Consider the following 20820-nt stretch of genomic DNA (forward strand, 5'->3'; position numbering starts at 1 on the left):
CCATTGCATGCAAAAACACGTGAATAAATACTGACGCTCTTATACACTGTGGGATTTTTTAACATGAGGCGTGCTCTTAAGCTGTTACTTAGCAGTTGTGAAGAGAGTGAGCTCTGTTAATCAATGTTGGCTGTTAAAATTTGATTCACAACCAAACTTTAGAACTTTATTAAATAGTTTAAGATGGTTTGATATAAACTTTATATTATAAAGCAATTTAATAAAATAATTTTCATTTTGTAATACATACAAAAATTTAATATGAATTCAAAAAGTTTACGCTTAAGCAGCAGTGCGACCATGTTATTCACAGTACAGAATTCCACTCACTGTTAACTAAACAGCAGCAATTTTCATTTGTTATGAGTGTCTGAGAGAAAAAGAGAGCGAGTGTTGCCAGTGTTGAAAAAGTACGCTTTGTTGAAAGCATAGTATGCAGCTAACATTTTTGAGTATTTATTTGTTTTTTTTGTATGATTTTGTATCGCCGGCTGCTTTGCTGCACTTGCACTGCAAACACACGCACACAAACGCGTTTTAATTGAAACCACACGTTAATTGAATTAAAGAAACGGAAAAAATGTCGAACAATCAGTGGGAAGTCGTCGCAAAATCACGCAAACAGCGAAATTTAGAAAAGAAAGTGACGGCGCATACGGAACAAAAGCGAATTGCCGCCCAGCTGCCAAAACTCGAAGAACTTTGTAAGTCAAAAGTGGGAAACTGAAGGAAAGAAAATGTTCCCATTTTATTGTCACCATCGTTTTTATTTGCAGTGCCAACGCAGCAATATCGCAATTTGTTTGGCAATCATAATAATAACAACAACAATAAGTCGCACTCTCCGGCAAAATCAACTTCCAGCGTCGCTTCTGCATCATCGAAAAGTAAATCGCCACGCAAAAGCAACAACAATGCAAAATCGAATGCAACAGCTGGCGGAGGGGCTGGAGGTAATGGAGATGCAGCAAAGAAGCAAGCGAAACAAACGTCAACAAAGCCCAAAACCTTGGAGCAGGCAATGAAGCAAATAACACCCGATGATTTCGCAGCTCAAGTGGCGCAGGTGAAAATCAGTTGTCCGGGTTCCGAGCTGCGCTGGCTGAGCAATGTAAGTGTAGAGTTGCCACATGACAATGCTGCCAACTTCATCGGTCTGTCCTCATGTAAAATGAACTATAACTTGGTGCCTATAAGAGTTAGAGCTATCAAACGTTGGGATTACATTTTTAAGGTTTAGAAGCATACATAAATTAAGTGATCGCACTCTTTTATAGTTTTTTTTTAAGAAAGTCCGCCTTTCCGTTCTTTTGAATAGATATATCTCTGTGACTATAACGGCTAAAACTGTCAAATTTGATGAGATCTCTATTTAAACTCAATAATCTTATTATATCAGATTATTGCTTTATCATTCTATCCTTCTGCATACTACAATCCGTCTGTCCGCTTGTAAGAACATCTTATCATATTCTCTATCAAATTTTCAGACCATGCTCTTCAAACTGAATATTTGTATTTTATCATTCGGCTTTACTTTTTTTTTCATCTAGTCCGCTCCATGAATCTCTGCATATAATTGATCTAGAGCTACCAAATTTACCGATCTTATTATCCACTATCAAAACTCTTAATACTCTCCATATCACCACGGGTTTCTTTTGCAGATTGCCAGCTATCTAAATGGCGCCTTGTCCTACGACTGTGATCCCGTGTTCTCGGGTCGCAGTGCTCAGTATCCCAGTAACTTGGCCAGCAGCGCCCTCAAGCAATCGATACTGGAGTTTCTAAGCAGTGTAGGAGAAACGAATCTGGAATACTTTTTCTACTCGCTGCTCGACAGCATGGCCACGGAGTTGAACAACGGGCAGCACGTGGCAGGCTACAAGTTTGTGCTGCAGCTTATTGGACAGCACTGGCCAAGCATTTGCTCGCATAATATGGCCAAAACGGCGCTGTTACGCAACTCGTATCAGAATCGGAGCAACATCTGCTTGAGCATCTTGTGGGCCATTGGCCAGGGTGGACATCAATCATTGACCGAGGGCGTTAAAGTCTGGCAGAATCTGATGTTGCCCAATTTGGAATTGCGCAGCTTTAGTAAATTTGTTGTGGAACATATTGAGCGCGTGTTGCTTGCAGCTGTGGCACGCAAGACTGACGATCATTTGCTGATAAATCAGCAGGAGTTTTTCTACTGTTACAATTCGTTGAATTCTACGTACAATAATCTGCCCAAGGAATTGCAGCAGAGTCTTAAACGTAGTGCGCGATTGTTGCTCGTAAGTGCAAATATCGATAGATGACAGCGAAAAAGCATTAATTATTATTGTATTTACAGCAACGTTATATACAAAGTCCCGTAAAGCAAGCGAATATCTTTTTAACGCTGCTGCGCGAAATAAAAACGGATGGCGGCAAACAACGCAACGAGATCGACGGCTGCATTAGCTGTTTGTTGAGCTCCGGTGCCGATGATTGCTTCAAAGTGTGGCGCATGAACTACAAGAAGCAACAGTTGCCCAGTTTGTTGCTATTGCGTGCCATTGACAATGATTGGACGGATTCCACCAAATTGCTGGCCCAATCCGAAGCATATCATGCTTTTTTGCAAGATGTGCGGGGCCTAAACGAGGAACTGCAGTCGGCCAAACGTAAAGATATCTACGTTGATGACTTGCAGTCCGTTTTAAAGGTGAGATTATTCAAATTTTCAAATATTACGCGTTATTGATTTGTTTGGCGCTAGTGCTCTCTTTTTTGCGTTACGGTGACTCCATTTTGCGGCAGTCCGCTCTCTTTCGCGTTTGAACGCTTCCTAGCTGGTCACACTTTTTGTGTTGGCGCAGCTGTTAGCGTGTCTACGCTTTACTATGAATGGCCTTTTGACGCCATTGTGTGTAGACGTTACGAGCTGATTGTCAGTTTATTGCAAGTCGCTGCACAACAAAAAAGTAATTTTCCATCGCTGGTCTAATTAATTTGCTGTTTTAACAAATTTGAATTGTTTTTGGGTTTCCAATTAGAATTCGCAATTGTGTTGCCAGACATTTACGTAAACAATTTGTGTAATGCAACAAATTAAATGCTGTTGCTTTTAAAGTGTGTGTGAAACACACATGCAGTGTTGGTGTGTGTGTGTGAAAAAGTGAAAGACGCCGTCAAAGCCGGGCGCTTAAATAATTTCTCTTTTTTGCACTAGAAGCAGCGCAAAGTGCGTTTTGAAAACGACGGGTTTTTGTGTTAGTGTGTGTGTGAATTAGTGTGCATATTTTTCATACAGCGTTGCCATGCAGGCTGACCACTTTTTTTTGCCGCTAATTTATGCATATTGTGAGCGTATGTGTGTTAGTCTTATATTCTTATCGCACGCAGCAGCAGCTATTTATGATCATAGAGCGTTGCTTTTAACATATATTTTTTTGTTTTCTGGCATGGATGATGTGTTATAGCTGCGATTGGCTGTTCGCTGCCCCCTCCAACCTCACCGCGCCCCACCCTCATCTCTGATTGTGCGCAGCGCAGCCTGTGGTGGTGTCATTTCAATTTAGCTTTTTTCACTTCGGCGATAACAGTGATGTGCAGCTTCTGTTTGACCGCTGCCCACGTCACTAAAAAATACCTTAGAAAAAAAAGAAGCAAGGCGGACAACAACAATAAGAAGATGCCGAAGAAGAAGAGTAAGAGCAGTGACGCTGGCAACAACAAGTTTCTTGGGTCTTGGCCATTTTCTTGTTGCTGCTTCAACACGTGGCGGCCTTTTTCCTCCTCAGATTTTCTTTGCTTCGCTTTGCTTGCTGCGTTGTCAGTTTCTCCACGTCTAAATTATTTTTGGTTTTTTAATAGGCAAATTTTTGACAGCATCTCTATTAAAAACAATCAACGTTCGCAGTTCATTCAACCTGTGATATGTTGTGTTCTCTATTACACATATTAATACAGAAGGCGTAACGCTTTAAACAAAATACATACATACATATGTATGTTAGTTTCGATGTATGTATGAGGCTTATCACAGTTACACTGCAGAGCTCTCGCTCGCTCTCATGCATTGACACACTCAGCTGATGACGCGTCACATCAGATTCGATTCTTGTCTCTGCCCTTGTGACGTATGCAGCTGCTGCTTTGGCTGCTGCTGATGTTGACGCTTTATCTTGCGCGCGTTTTTTTGCCAATCACATTATTCGTGTTTGCCGACGTGCAAATTTTGTATTTTGTTGCTGCATTTCGTTTTAATTGCCTCGCTGACCGGAGCTTGACTTTAATTGCGACTTAACGACAATTTGCTGAGCTTTCCTTAAGCTCTCACTTAAGTCACCCGCTCTCTTTGTCTTTCTCTACGTCTTGGTGCGCTCAGTGCTGTCAACTTTTGCGCTGTAAAAAAGCTGGTTTTTAACGGGGAGTAAAACAAAAAAGCTAACAGTCTTTTAAGCAAAAGCGAACCAAAATAACTTGCGGCTTAAATATTAAATTATATTATGTACTTAAATTTCCGCAATATTTAAAATTTGAATAAAAAATTGCTTTGCGCAGTTTTTTAATTGATAATCAAAAAAGGCCAGTTGCAAAAACATTGACAGCACTGGTTGCTCTCTCCCTTAGTGTGTGATTGTGTGTGTGCGTGTTTGTCTGGCGTCACTTACTCTTTTTTTTTGCAACACAATTCAAACTACAATTGGAAACAAAAACAAAAATACATCTCATTAACGATAATTGTAATTTTTAAAACCAAAAACAGTTGAAGTGAAAAGAAACGCAGCTGAAAAGTTTAGTTGGAATTAAAGAAATAAAACAGAAAATCATAAATTATGGCTCAGGTTAAACCGAAACAAAGCAAACAGGGCAAACAAGCGCCTGCCGCAAAGAAGGTAACAAATCCATCATATATCACTTTCTCTCTCGCACAGCTAGGCTTTTAGCATATGTAAGTGATTTAATCAACATCTCTCTTTCTCTTTCTCCCCCTCGCAGACCGTGCAGGAGAAGAGCAGTGCACAACAGAAAAAGAACAAACAGAATGCGTCGCAAAAGAAGAAATGCGGTTGCTGCAAATGGGCGCTGGGCAGCATTTTTATCATCGCCTTGATTGCGGGCGCTCTCTGCTACGACACCGAGACCAATGGCAAGGGCGTCTTTGAGAAATCGGCCACCGGCAAGATACTCAAAAATGCCGGCGTGTTGCCCCATGTGCAGAAGGCGTGGTATGTGACAATGGGCGCCAGTGCCCGGGGTTACAAGTGGGCCGAGGAGCATGTGCCGCCGTATGCTGAGCCGGCGTTGAAGACCGGCTGCAATCTGTGGAAGCTGGCGAGGAATGCCTGCTGCAATGCCTACACAAATGGCCTCAACTATTGGCGTCTCAAGTGGCCAGCGGTTGCCAAGTTTGTGAGTATAGAGCTGACATCATTCATTAACGGTTTGCTGCTAGAGATTTGGAAAGTTGTGTGATGGTTTATTATTATGAGTGGTAAACCGGTTTAACACTCAACACCAAACAGCAACCAACAAACACTTCTAACCTTTTGCCTTCAACTCATGCTCTTCCCACTTCTTTTTTTTTTGTTAGATTGATCAATATGTGCCAGATTTGTCGAAGAAACTCGAAGCATTCGCCGCGGGAGCTAAGGATGTGGCTGTCAACAGCTACGAAAAGTCCGCCACGATCATCAAGGAGAAGGTGCTAGTGTAAGTATGCTTATTGCTTTATAAAAGCAAAGAAGGGTAGCTAGATAATGAGAAGGGTACTCGAACACCTCTTAGTAGAGATATTCTTGATCAAACAAAAGATAAATCGATGTCAGACATTAATATTTCCAAATATTAGCATTACTTACTACCAACAATTGTTATTTAGTAAACATGAAAACAATGTTTTAAAGGTATCCTGAGAATTTCCTATCGGTCCGATTCTAATTATAAAGTCACGATTTAATATGGATCTCTGTTTGATCATATATTTACAGCAACCACTTCAGACTTTGTTTCAAAATTTGTATCTTGACAAATTCATCTCAATTTAATGAATAATTGTTACAAAAATTATATTTGCAACTAAATTAAGAATTTTATATTCTTACATAAGGAAATATTAAAGAGATTATTAGAAAGAGCAAAACTCAAGTGCAGCTGTTGCAATAAAGTCGCAAATTATTCGCTCAAAATAGTTAGCGGAGAATTGAATGTCGGAATAAGTTCGACTTTGGTTTTTGTAATTGTTATTTTAATTGCTTTTTACTATTGCAGTGGACGCTTCTCGCCGGAGAACATTAACCAGGCCCTCAATCAGACGCGCAATGCGGCACTCGAGTACTACAATCAGTTCCACAAAAAGGTCGATGCGTATGCCAAGCTCAAATGATTTTAAGCGTCCGGCACGTTTAGCAATCATTTCGATCAGCATACAACAACATCAACAACAACTACAACAAACAACAGCAACAACAACAACAACAACGCGTCATAGTCAAAAAATTAGAGAAACAACCCATTGAAATGCAATTTTAGTCGAAGAGAATGTGAGCAAAAATATTATCAGCAAACAACAAAAAAAAACACCACTGTAATTCTCTCATGTTTTTCAACAGCAATTGTAATAACAACAACAAGAGATTGTCGTTAACGAAGAACATTTATAATTATAAACATACAATTACACTTAGTAAATTAAAAACCAAAAAAAACGAAAAAAAAACAACAAAAACATAATCAGCATTTAGTTGTAAAGTGAAGAAGAAGAATATGCGATACCCTGTAAATGAGCTCGCGAGCTGTTTTTGTACAAATTTTCCACAAGTTTTGGAAAAATTATCTTTTTACAATTTGTTTACAAATCCGCGTCGCGAGTTTCGCTCTACGAATTTTCTGTCCTTCAATAAACAAAATTCAGCAATTTAATTAATTTATAAATCATGCATATTTTCACAGTCAACACATTTTCAAATTTTTCGAAATTTTTCCAAATGCATTTTCTGTTTGGGGTTCGAGACGCGCGCAACGAAGTAAATTAAGTGAAAATCAACAACAAACATTTCCAATTGCATTTCAAAAAGCAAAACAAAACAAAACGTAAAATAAAATAAAAATGTTTAAACAAAAATGATAGCTACTTAGATATTTAAAGGTTTCTTTGTAATGTTTATCATATTTAGTTTATTGTGTGTATCGAATGAATGCAATTTTTTAAGCATTTCTCTCAAAAGACTTTCAATTACAATGTGTTTTTTAGTCAGAATATGTTTTTTAATTGAATTTCAAATTGTAATTCCAATTGTAAGTTTAACGTATTGAAGGAATTTTTGCATAAATAAACAAGAGTTGAAGAAAGATTAAAACGAACTCCGAATTGTCACTAATTTGCCTTAACACTAAGATTAACTGTTATTTGTATTTACAGCTCTACGTAAACATGCTGCCAATGTTAGCGAAGAAATCAACCGCTGTACCTTTTGGGATATTTTTAGTACACCCTTTGTTGCAGGGGTAAACTTAACATAGCACTGTTATTAAACAGAGCTGGGGCATGCTAACAGCACAAGCTGTAATTCAGAAGGGACATTTCGATTTGTTGGTAAATAACATTTTTGAAAATTCTTGAATGGGGTTCAATTGCGTTGGTGCAAAGTACGATGTCTGAAATCTGAAAAATCTGAAGAGGTCTTTCAGGTCTAGACCCCGCTTTGGGTCGCGATAATGCGATAATAATTTGAACAGTGGAATTACTTTACTGATAAGGAAATACGCACTTGCGTATGCCAAAGTTTTATAAATACTGCAAAGCTAAACTTATGTTATTTTAAAAATAATCACTAGCTCTGGTAAATGTGTATGTACGATTTAGTGAAAATGGTACAGAAAATGTATTTAAAAGGGTCTTTACATTACCATGTAGTAGTAAAGTCAAGAACCATACTAAGCACAGATAACCGAACAGCAGACTTAACATAACAGAGACCACTGCTTAACAGCCGCTGTAAGCAACATATTTCCCCTCTTCATAATTCGCCGCACTTGTATTTTTCGGAGTTTCGTTGCCCCGCTGCGCAGCTTCGGCTACGTCAACGTCGTGCTGCCGACGGGACACGTTTGCAATCGGCAGGCAGGCGGCCAGACAGAAAAGCTTTACGCTTTCGTGCAGTCTCGAACGAATATCAATTCGCGACGCACGTGTTTTTTCGTGGACTACACCGCGCGGCATATCTGATGTCCCAGAACAAGCGAGCGAGCGAGAATCGCGTCGTCGTACTATTCATTGTGTATTGTTGTTGTCGACGTGTGTTTCTGTGGTAAAGGCGGCTTGGCTGTCGTAGTTCTTGGCAAGCAGATTGCAAATGCATTTTTGATCAGCGGCAAAACGGAAAGTAGTGTGCAAGCAAATCGTTTCGTTACGATTCGATTCGATTCGATTTGTGCCAATTTTTGTGTGGTGTGAAAGTGAAAAGAAACGCAAACGAAAACGACAACGAAAACGTAAAACGTAAAGCGTAACGCAAAAGAGTGTGGCCAGCTGTTGTTGTTGTTATTGTTGTTGGAATATCGCGTAACAGATAAAAAGCTGTTTTCAAGCAACAATGTATAGACAAGCAGATCTTAACTAAATTTCCCACGTAAGCAAAATAAGTTGTACAAAACACACACACACAAGTCTAGTATTATCTATCTTATGTTTAACCCATGGCAATAAAAAATACACACTCGCATCACGTACACGGCTCATTTGACTTGCATTTCCCTTTTCCACTCTCTCTCTCTCTCTCTCTCACCCTATCTCCCTTACACTATGGAAACACCTGCTCCTCCTTCTCTTTCGCTCGCGCTATCGCAATTCTCGTGTATAAATCAAAGTAAAATATTTATTTCGCATCGGAAATGAACTCCGACAAGCGACGTGATTTAATGCTAATCGAAAATGCATTTGTTACAACTTTGGTTTTTCCAATTTTTCGCTTCAAGAAAACACACACTACTTATAGATTTTCTTTTAGTATTTTTCTATTTTTTTTTATTTGAGTTGGGTTATTTGTGTGCAAGTTTGTCTCAGCTGAGAAACAAACACTTGGAACTTGGATTGAAAGTTTGCTCCCCTCTCCGAAAGAAAGTAACTTTTAACTTATCTGCTTTTGATTTTGTTTCTTGCTGCTTGCCACATCAACCGAACTTGCCACTGAAGCTGATGGTGATGCTGATGAGAGCACGTGTTCATGTCCTCTTCGCCTGGACAACTGGAAACACCGAAATGTCTAACTCTGACTCCAATTTTGTCTCTGTTTCAGTCTGCTCTTCTTCTTTTTCTTTTTCTGTTTGCTGGTTCACTGTTGTAAGCTGTTGAGTGATTTGTTGATTCCGTTGAGATTTTTAGTGAGTGACAAATGATGTTAGTTCTTTGGGTTAACAGTTTTTCTAGTGAATGAGTGGGTTTTATGCTTTGTTTTCTTATTCCTCCTGCTTTAAACTTTACCGCATTTCTCACGAAATTCATAGAATTTTTTATGACTTTTATGTTCACATTGTTTTTGATTAGATCATCATCATATTACGTAAAATATTTTCCAACTGAACTTTTTAATAATAAATGCGATTTATGAATGTGTTTTTAAGCATCCGAAATAGGTCAGCGAGCTTTGAATGTTTATTTTTTGCTAAAATATAAAATTCTTTAAAATAAACTTTTCTTAAATTCGATTTACAAATGCTTTTTTTTAGTACACTAATATAAGTTTTTCTTTTTATTACTAAAATATATATTTCTTGCTCTTTTTTCATTGTTTTTTGTTGATATTTTAGTTAATTTTCAAATTAAAAATTTAAATTTAAAATTTGAAGATGTTATTTTAAGTTTTAGACTAATTTAATTGTGTAAATTTTAGCAGCAGATTATTAATGACTTTTTCGTTCTTTCGCTTGTTTGACAACAACGAGATAAAAATGATGATTGAGCGTGTTTTCTGTAATTAAATACAAGCAGTGCATGCTGAATTATACTTTATTTAGTAGCCAAAAAGTAACATGTTAAATTACGTATACGTCATTTTTTCCATTCAATTTTTTCGCTACCGGAAAAATATAATGGAATTTCGCTGATGGCGTTATTTAAACCAATTTAATTTTGCAAATTTAAAGAGCATTTGAAGAGGATTATGAATGGCATTTTGCTATGTTTTCTTTTGGTGATAAAAATAGGAAAAACACAATTATGATTGAGCAGTTTTCCTGTGGGAAGAAAAACAAACTCAGAGACTGTTAAGTGGGCAAAAACTGAATAGTTAAAAAAATACGTATACGAAATATTTTGTATTATCAATTTTCACACACAAAAAGGGTATTATTTTTATGCAAATCACAATTCCAACAAGAATGCTAGACTCTACAGCAGCTTTTACAGGATATGCGTAGAATGTATTGTTTACAATTATCCTGATACGCTTGTAATGTTCATAATCTTCATGTTATTCTCGTTATCCGCTGCTTTAGCTCATTTTATAATCTGACCACCTGATGCCCATCCATTTTACGTTTTGCCATTCCATTTTGTTGTTAAATTCTCGTAAGAAACGAAAATGCAAGGAAAATATTTAAAATATCATTTTGCGATGCTCGGGAATTAATTGAGCTTTCAAAGGAATTTTTGAAGGATCTGGTAACGTGTAACATTTCCATTGATGTTTTTGCCAACCGTTAAATTTGCTTTCGTGGGGGGATTTACATACATATGTACATATAGATTGTATATAAGATTGTATATGTTTATGTATTTATACAGGTCGTCATAATATTGTTAATTAATTTGAAGATATGTCAAAGGTCAGGAGACAGTTTTGCTACATTTTCTTTTCGTGTTTGCAGTGTGTGTGTGGGGCATGATTAAAATGCCAAACGGAAATTGCCCACAAAAATCAGGAGTCTGTTGGAATTTTGGTTTTGTTGTTTCAAAACAATTTCGATGGCGCCGTGGTATGCGAAAAGTGGAAAACATTTTCCATAGCCGTTGGCGGTTTTCCTGCTCTTTCTCGGACCTGTTTAAAGCGTCAAGGATGCGGCGGCGCCTTGATTGTCAGCTGCCAGGATACACAGTTGAGTTGAGCTTGGCTCACCAATTAATTTAGATGCCGGGCAGAGGCGGAGAATAATAACAAAAGATGAGCTTGTCACTCATTAATCTTATGACCTCATAAACATCGTCAACAAAAAAAAAAGGGGGGACACATGGAGAGTTCGACAGCATGTTGCAAGGACATTCGAAAGCCACCTCAACTCTCACGTGCTTTGAATTGAATTTCTGCTCATTCATTCGCCTCTTTTTCTCTCTATTTTTTCTCCTGTGTGTGTGTGTGTGTGCCTTGCTGTTTTTTTCTGGTTAGCTTTTGTGGCTGCCGGACGGTTGTCCAGGTGATTAATGTGCAGACGTGGCTTGTTTAATTAACTTGTATTTATACACACACTCTGAATAATACCTTAATGGCTACACTTGTTAACCATGTGCGGAGATTTCATTTGAGCCCTGCTTTGACTCTGGGCTTTGGGGTTACGCATCAAATGAGTGTAAATGAATGCGCATTCACCTGAGTTTGAGTGCACGCAAAATATGCTATTTCATTTCCAAAGCATCTAATTTAACATTATACTTACAGTTGTCATGTGTCTGTGTTTTTCTTCAATTATCGGCGCCACTTTCCCGGAATAGCTTTGCTGGTTTATTAAACACTCGAATGACAAGCGGAAAACGAGAGCTTAGCTAATTTTGTTTGATGAAAGATGTGATAAACAGCTGTTCTATAAAATAATCTCTCTTGTTTCGAGTATTATTTTTATACCCTTTACTTATAGGGTATAAGGGTGTTATTAATATTATCCAACAGGAATTCTATGTAAAAGGCAGCAGAAGTCTTCTTCTTCTTCTTTATGATTCCTGAGAATTTGGTTGCGATTGTGATAATATCTTAGAATTTATGCTTAAATTAATTTTATATGCTTAATTATACTATATATAGTATTTTGTACTCTATGGTATATTTTCAATTTGAGAGTATACTTATGTGCCAAATATAAATTTCAGTATATTTCAGTATTTTTGGTAGATTAATCGTGCACACATTTCAGTATATTTCAGTATTTTGGTAGATTAATTTGGTATACAATTAAATATATTTCAGTATTTTTGGCAGATTAATGTGATATACATTTGAGTATATTTAAGTATATTTTAGTATTTGTAGCAGATTTATTTAATATACATCTCAGTATTTTTGGTAGATTAAATTGGTATACTCTTCAGTATTTTCAGTACTTTTCGTTTGATTAATTTGGTATACATTTCAGTATGTTTCAGTATTTTCAGTAGTTTCAGTATTATTCATATCAATATATTTCAGTATTTTTCGGTAGATTAATTTGGTACACAAATCAATATATTTCAGTTTTTTGCACATTATTGTGGCATACATTTCAGTATATTTTAGTATTTGCGGTAGATTCATTTGCTATACATCTTAGTATTTTTGGTAGATTAAATTGGTCTACACTCCAGTATATTTCAGTATTTTTAGTTGAGTTATTTGGTATACATTTCAGTATGTTTCGGTATTTTTTTGTAGATTAATTTTGTATTCATATCAATATATTTCAGTATTTTTCGGTTGAATAATTTAATATAATTTCCGACTTATTTCGTATATATTTTTATTAACTAGCTTTGGATTTATGCTAAATAAAACTAAAAATCGAATTTCGCTCAAATAAATATTATGGCTGACTTTAGCATAATTGTTTGATACTTCTTTGCTCTAAATTTGCATTTTGATGATGGGTTCTTTTTGCGCTTTTCTGCTTTGCGTTGCTAATTAAACCAAAAGTTTGCACAAAGTTCAAATTATGTCGCAACTTTCACGTAAATTTTTTAATCAAATTAGCATTGAGCCTACAAAGCTTTTGGCTATATTCATTATGCAGAACAGAAAAATAAGAGAGAGAGAGAGAGAGAGGTGCGAATTTAAGCAGCGTAAATTTGTGTTTGTGCATTTAACACTCAAAATTGAAAATCGTTTATTGCATTCATTTTGCTGACCACATTGAAGATTGCATTACTGCAATTCAATTGTGTTGAACTTTTGAATAACGTTCGTTCATTTCATTGTCGTATGCAAAGTGAATATCGTTGTTTCTTACTCAAATATTTAATTTGTACACAATGCTGCTGCCATTTGCTTACACACTTTTCATTTTTCGTTTTTCGTTTATTTTTTTTTGTTTTTGTATTAAATTTACGTAATTTTCATATTGAATTGTTCGCCGATGAATTTATTGTTCCCTGCAGTGTATATAAACGAACATTGTTTGATCGACTTGAGACTGCAGTTAATTGCTTTTTTTGTTTAAATTTATCGAATGCATATTACAATGGAATTTTAAAATCTTATTATCGAATAAAATCGATTCTCGATAGAAAGGTTGGAAAAATGTATAGGATACAAATAAATGAATAATGAAAATAATTTAGTTCAAGATTAAATAGCAAGGAAAAGACTAGAGAAAAGACCAATTTGCAATCGAATATAAATAAAAAAATTTAAAAATAAATAAATTAAAGATTTATAGGCTATAAATAATCAAAACTATATTAATGAAATAAAAAAGTAAGATGTTTATCAAACAGAAAATATCCAAATTTTGTAGGCATCAAATTGATATTATATTAAAAAAGAGGATATAAATTCAAAATACAAAAAGAAAGAAAATTTTTTAATTTACATTAATCAATCAAATTTATTTTTAAATTTGGCAATTTATCAGCGCCATGGAGTAAAGTTCCTAATTTCGTTGCCTGCTTTTAGGCGCAAATAAAAGAGACAAACAGTTTATTTTAATTTTCATTAACTTATTAATAAATCAGAGAAATTTATTTTACATTTTATTACAATGAGTAAGAAAATCGAAAATAATTTATTTATGCAGCAATTTATAAATTTAGTTGCCTTCTTTTGTGCGCAAGTTGTAAGTTCAGCAGTAATTAATTAATTACATTGAATAATATTTATAATATAAACCAATAAAGTGTATAAAGTAATTAATTTGAAATTAATCTAATAAAACTCACACTAGAATAAATGAATGAAAATATATATACATAAATAAGAAAGGATACTGTGATTAAGTAGCGAGATAACAGAACAGAAAGAACAGAAAGAATACAATAATCTTTTAATCTCTGGTCCGCTCTACAGGGTATTTTAATGTTGAGTTCGCCCTACTATAAATTGTTTTTTTTTTTTCTGAATATTTATGCAGTTCAAATGTTTCCGGCATTGAAGCACTTTGTTCTTTATTATTTTATTTTAATCGTATCTGCTTTTTTTGCATTTTTGTATCGCTATCTGTTTTTTCAACATGTCAATGCTAACAACTGCATAAATATTAACTTGGCCTGACTAATTTAAATTTGATGCAGAAGTTGAAGTGCAGAAGTTGAAGTGCTTCACATATTCACACACATTCGACAGAGGGGAAGATATAGAGAGAAACGCGACAATTGCCGAAATGCCAAAAATCCAATTAAAATGTTAATTTTTTGCGTAAACAATAACAAACAATGAAATTTTATGCTAGCTAGCTGCTGTTAATTTACAGCATTGGCATAAACGACATAAGCCCCAAAAGTGCAGAGCAATCCCTCAGCTCACAGATGACACACCCACTGACACACACACACAAAGAGAGCGAAAGAGATACAGTGAGAGGGAGGGAAATCAGCTGCAGAGAGACGCACACTAATAAGCTGCAAGCTGTGAGATAATCACGGCATTTAAATACTTACATATTACGAATGCGGTTCTCCTGGTCATTGTTATTGTATTCGTCATTGTTGTTGTTACTTTCGTTGTTGTTGTTGGTGTTGGTGTTACTGTTATGCTGCTGTAAATATTGTTGTTATTGTGTAATGAGCTGTTTGGGGCGTTTGGCGCCCAATCAAACAATGAGTAAAATGGACATGAAATTAACACAAAGCCTGCGGCAGAGCCACACAGGTAATTGTTATGCGAGCTGTGGCGGCAATTTGCTATCGGTAATCGGTATTCGGTAATCGGGCAATCGAAATAAAAGCAACCAAATGTTCAGCGAACTGCAAATAATGCTGTTTGTCAACGCAGGTTTGAGTGCATGGCAGGCAATTGAATATTCTTAATAAATAATAATTTATGTTGATTTATTTTTCAATGCTACTGTTCTTCATTTAAATGTATCAGTAATTATAGCCAAGCAAATTAATTCATGCAGAGAACTTTTGAAATTTCGTTGGCCTCTTTTGTACGCGATATTTACTCTTTAATAAATAACAAGCAAGCCTTATTTATTTCTTAATACTACAACTACAACAAATGGTTTGGATTTATCAGTTAATATAAGCATTTCATTATTTTTCTCACTGGCTAATTCATTCACTCAGCAGTGTTGAAAAATTTGTTGCCTTCTTTTAAGCGCAAATCCTGATTTAGAGGTGTTAATTTCGGATTGCACAGTTAAATGCAAGGCAGGCAATTAAATATAATTAACAAATAATAATGAAGCCTATTTTCTTTATTAATGCTACTGTTTTATTTTACAATACAACTTGAATTGCATTTAACAGTTAATATTGCCGAGCAAATTAATTCATGTAACAAAAGTTTCAAATTTTATTGCCTACTTTTGTGCGCAAGGTGTAATTTTCATTTGCTAATCGGCTAAAGACTTAAAATACCCCCCGAGTGCAAATAAAACTAGCATTTGCAGTCAATTAAATAACATAAATAAATAATAAACAAGTGTGAATTTTAGCAAAGGCACTTGATTACATTTCTTACGACGAGCAGCTCAAGCTTGAAATTGAAAATAGCATAGCATACTTTTGAGCGGGGGAATTTAAGTCGATTGCTTTATTAATTTAATCTGACTGTGTGTGTGTGTGTGTAAAATTAATTGCCTAAATTGATTGTTTATTCGGGTGATTTTCTTCAATTGCAGCGTTCCATATTCACACAAACTTCGTGTCTCGGCTCTTGGGTAAATCATGTGAAAGAGCCAAGCCATTGAGAAGCATTAATCTAATTCATCAAATGCCTCTAATCAAGCTCGACCGAAACAATAAGGACAAACAATAAAAGCAGACAAGTGCGGCAAATGGAAGGCGACGGCACTAGGAAAATGTCCATTGATGGCAAGTGGCAACGACGGCGACGGGGACGGGGACGGGGCAAGTGTGTTCAGCCATTGCTGGCAGTGGCAGTTGCAAGGCTGCTACTCATTGCGATAGGGCTGCCCACAATGATAAATGCAACAACGATGAAGGCAACTTTAATTGCAACAGCAGCAGCAGCTGCCACAACGACGACGAGTGCAACGGAACAGCTCGAGGCGAATGTTGGCCAGCAACAAGAGGAAAGCATTAAGTCAATATGTAAGTACATGTTTAAACATATACATAAATGTATGTATATTTTGTATATCCTTTTACTACATACGACCAAACGATTTGTATTTGTACATTTAACTGGAATTTGTCCTGCGAGCGAGCTGGCAACGAAACATATTTGCTCAGCCTGCCGGCGATGAATGTTGAACGTTGCGTTTCACAACGATTTTCCATAAGTAGACTGAATCCTGACCGAGTGCGGCAACCGCTTGATTAATCCCCATAACAAAACAGAACGAAGAAGAGAAGTTGCAACATCAGCAAGGCAGATGGTTGCAACAATTAAAATTATCAACATTAGTTTAGCTTGTCTCTGATTAAATTACTTATGCATATGAAATGCATTTCATTGCAATCCAACACATCTGCGTGTTGCCCAAAACTACAATTTATAATTAACCACATTTATGCATTGATTCAAGTTTGTTTGATGAACTCACTGGGCAACTGTTGTTAAGATAAATTTGGCAAATAAAGTCATGCTAGAAATGTAGCTAATTAATGGATTTTGCTTGCGAGGAATCTCATCAAATTTTGCAGTGCTTTCAATGTGATATTTCATTTACTAGTAGAACATAAATTATTTATATAAAGTGTGTCTTAAGTCATAGGAAAATGAATATAAAAGAAAGGAAGAACATTAAATAATGTTACTAAGCTGCCCAATCCAAAAAATTTAAAAATATCATCAAATTTTGCAGTGCTTTCAAATGTGATGAATTTACTAGTGGAACATAAATTATTTATATAAAGTTTATCTTAAGTTATAGGAAAATGATTATAAAAGAGTCGAAGAACAGTAAATAGAGCCACTAAAGCTATTCCATCCAAATCGAAAAATTGCTAAAAAAAATTTGATAGAAGTAATAAAAAGTTTAGCTAGAAATCATCATATAAAATTAAATTCAAATATGCCCTGAGAAATCAACAAAAGAGCAAGAGTTTTCTTTTTTGCAAAGAAAACATTCATTTTATTGGCATGTTATTTTCTGTATTTTTACTCTGGAGTTGTAAAACGATGTAAATTTGCGCATTTTACATATCGAAATACAGACAAACATGTTGTTATTTTGTGTGCACAGGCATTTATGCATATTTCTTGATATTGCGCGTGGAACAACAAGCGGATGAAATATGCGTATTCAACGTAGACAATATTGACTTTAACTGCAAACTAATATGAAGTGAGCTTAATATTTTCATAGAATTTACAGAGGATTTTTGGCTCAATGTTTGCTGGTCTGGCTGAGCTTTAATAACACAAGTCAGATATTTATGACTCGGAGTTTTGAGCTGGGCTGTCAGAAGAAGCGAAAAGTTTTTGTATGCAAAGTGAGCAGTATATAAAATCAGGCATTCAATTTGCTTATCATATCATAGCCAGACACATGGCAGAGAGTCAGAGTCAGAGTCAGTGTTAAAGTGCAGCCTCATGCAAAACTACGACGCTCAACAATATGGGAGAAATATGCGATGTCATAAAGTAATACACATCCTTAAAGCAGAACCTTGAGAGAATGTAATGCAATGTACATTATTGTATATTAAGCATTGTATACATTGTAGTAAACTCGAGTTAGGTAGGGGGGAGGGAGAGTCATGAGAATCCTTGTCTGAGCAGGTTTTTGCTAAATCAAATATAATTCATACGCAGCGTTGGATGGCCTGTTAATTTATGGGCAACTTTTTGCTTGGCCGTCGTTTAATGCAGTAAACGCCTAAATCAATTATGGAGCAGCAGCTGAAACAGAGGCAAGAGGAGGAGGGCAAGAGGAGGAGAGTAAGAGCCAGAGCATGAGCGTAGCGAGGTGCACTGAGGCAAAAGCGAAAGCAAATAAGAAGTTGGCATAAATAATAAAATCTACTTAGCACATGTAGGACCTTAATTAAATCATGTCCCAGCAGTGGCAGCAGCCACAGCGAATAGAGAAACACAGAGAAAGTGAAAGAGAAAGAGAATACAGAGTAGACTCAACGCGACGCGACTCGACTCAAACGTCCTTCATGTCCTTTTGTCGACATAACTCAGCGGCAGGCTGTTAGGTTTGCGGCTGTAACGCCAAAGCCAAAGCGACAAGGACTCGCTTTTATGATTATTATCATTATTACTTGCTTGCGCGTACTTGTTGTTGTACTTTCTCCCCCACATTGTTGTTGCTGTTTTTGTTGTTGTTGCTGCAGGTCGTTGTGTGCTTATTGTTATGTTGTACAATTTGCCAGGCGTTCGGAGGGCAAAAGCAAAAGCAAAAAAAAAAGAAAACATTGAAAAAACGGGGAGACAAAATTACTAAAATAAAAAAAAAAATTATCATCACTGAACACTGAAGTGAGTGCCGAACACGTGCTATGCAAAATACTCATTTACAACAAAAACAAAAAATAATAAAAATATAAAACAACGAAGCGCAACAAAATCTGAAATGTGTCCCAAGTCTTTAATTCAACACACGCGTTAATTGAATTTTTATTTTTACACTTTCGTCGCAATTGTTTGGCATTCTTTTGTTCCTTTTTTTTTACGGATTTTATCTACAAAAAGTAAATTGCAATGCTTATGAACATTTTGCAGTTTTTAGTTGGTTAACTTTAATGCTTTGACCTGCAGTTGATGAAAAATCAATTGCACATTTGCTCGCACAGAAAATTATGTTTTCCTCCTCTAGTCTAAATAAATTAAAAAAGGTTTGACACATAAAGAATCAATTCAATTTAAATATATACTTTAAAGCTTTTATTGTAGATTAAAACAAAATATTGGTAATGTAATCGAAAAAGAAGATTATATATTTTTTTTTAACTTCAAAGTTTACAAATTTTTCTTTACATCAAGCATTTAATCCTTTGTTTTAATTGTAATATGAATTCCTCGAATTTAAGCAAAACAGGAAATGAACAAATAAGATAAATAATTTCTACGAATATTGTCTTAGGTGACTGACTGACTGATGATCTGTCATGACATTTCCTTAGTACTGTTTTATTTAATTCCGCTTTCAAGCCTTGTTTTTTTCTGCAATTATAATGAGCAATGGTAAAGACGTCTTTGACAGAACGTTTTGCTATGAAATGGTGTCATTCACATTGGATATTTAATAATCTTTTGAAGTGCTTATCAAAACAAGAAGTAAGTTAATTACATTTTTATTTATAGCTGGATAATTGTGACGGCAACTTTCTGCCTGTCTGATGATGTCTGTCAGTGAGAGCCTTGAACTCCAGGTTGTATCATCAATTGAATACTTGGCTTGGTTTAGCTTGTCAGACAGTTGATTTTGCCGTATTGTGTTGGCTAGATGTCTGCCAAATTAATTTACTGTTGTTGTCCCGCACACAGAAAGAATGTCAAGGGTTTTTTCTGTGTGTGTATGTGTGTGTGTGTGTCGAGCTATTTGGCTCTGGTTTTGACATTGTTGCCATAGACATGCTTGTAAGGGTTATCAGCTTTGACATTGCCAGCGTTGCTAAGCACAACTTAAAGTACACTCACAAATACACACGCACAACACGATGACACTTGAGCAGTGAAATAAATTTTAAGCAGCTCGCAGACTTTCATGCTCGCAGTCGTATTTGCAATCGCAATCGCAATCGCACTCGCTCACTCATCCTCTTCACTTGTAAACTCGTGCAACTCTTTAGCTAGAAATCCTTGCAAGAGGGGAAAGCGACGTATGTGTGTATGTGTATGTGTGTGCTTGTGGCACTCAAAAGCCCAGCCAACCACTCACACGATAGCAGCAAATTTTATTCGCTGATTTATTTAGTGGCTCTCATCCCAGAATATTTGCTCTCGTTGCATTTCAGCAAAATTTTGTTAACATTTTTATGGCCATGAGTTGAAATTAACTTGTTGGCAGCAACGACGACGACGACGACGACGTCGACCAACTAAATTTTATACACAAATGCGCATAAATCACTTTTTTTGGGCGACGCCTTCCATTTTGGCTTTGCTGTTCATCCGCCACCTCTAGCTGGTATTACGTATACGCAGCGTGTTGTTAATTTTTATGTTGCTTTAAGTAGCTGACATATTTTATGGCACCGCGACGAGAGCGAGATAGATATAGAAAGATTTTAAGCTGCCACCACAGCACTCACAACAGCAGCATCGTCGTGGTCCTCGGCTTAAGTAATTTAAAAGGCGACTAATTTGCCTGAATGTGGTTTACGGTTCGTGAAGCTCTTGGCATTGAAATTGAAATTCATGTTGTATGTAATGTTTTGACTAAAAGTTCACGTGCAAATTGAATACAAAATGGAATTTAAAGTTTAGTCCGCAAAATGCACGTAAATAAATTTGATCAAAGGGATTTTTCAATTGATGATGAAATTCCATTCAAATTGATCAGAAAATGAAATGCAAATTGTAACTACAA

General features: G+C 36.0%; 2 protein-coding genes across 3 annotated transcripts in view; both read left to right on the forward strand.

The window, feature by feature from the left end:
- Positions 1-514: 514 nt before the first annotated feature.
- Positions 515-6714, forward strand: LOC132789746 (transmembrane protein 214). Of its 2 annotated transcripts, XM_060797986.1 has the most exons (7): positions 515-704; positions 777-1111; positions 1668-2282; positions 2342-2695; positions 4975-5388; positions 5570-5688; positions 6247-6714. In XM_060797986.1, the coding sequence occupies exons 1-7, from the start codon at positions 581-583 to the stop codon at positions 6359-6361; spliced, it is 2076 nt and encodes a 691-aa protein (XP_060653969.1). In that variant the 5' UTR covers positions 515-580; the 3' UTR covers positions 6362-6714. The 2 variants fall into 2 exon arrangements, with proteins under 2 accessions (XP_060653969.1, XP_060653979.1); XM_060797996.1 differs by lacking the exons at positions 515-704; positions 777-1111; positions 1668-2282; positions 2342-2695 and adding exons at positions 2882-2954; positions 4742-4871.
- Positions 6715-7943: 1229 nt separating this feature from the next.
- The window catches only part of LOC132798629 (uncharacterized), a 72297-nt gene continuing 59420 nt past the window's right edge, over positions 7944-20820 (forward strand). The window contains exons 1-2 of the mRNA XM_060810562.1: positions 7944-8606; positions 15994-16426. Coding sequence (XP_060666545.1) covers positions 16150-16426 — 277 coding nt within the window. The 5' untranslated portion in view covers positions 7944-8606; positions 15994-16149. The remainder of the gene's footprint in view (positions 8607-15993; positions 16427-20820) is intronic.

The sequence above is a fragment of the Drosophila nasuta genome, chromosome 2L (assembly GCF_023558535.2).
Source record: "Drosophila nasuta strain 15112-1781.00 chromosome 2L, ASM2355853v1, whole genome shotgun sequence".
Classification (NCBI taxonomy): Eukaryota; Metazoa; Arthropoda; class Insecta; order Diptera; family Drosophilidae; genus Drosophila; species Drosophila nasuta.

Bases quoted from the DNA above. Each gene is read 5' to 3' on its own strand.
- LOC132789746 (XM_060797986.1), top strand. From the start codon at position 581: ATGTCGAACAATCAGTGGGAAGTCGTCGCAAAATCACGCAAACAGCGA. The intron at 2,283-2,341 runs GTAAGTGCAAAT...TTGTATTTACAG, and splicing joins GTAGTGCGCGATTGTTGCTC to CAACGTTATATACAAAGTCC. The intron at 5,689-6,246 runs GTAAGTATGCTT...TTACTATTGCAG, and splicing joins ATCAAGGAGAAGGTGCTAGT to TGGACGCTTCTCGCCGGAGA.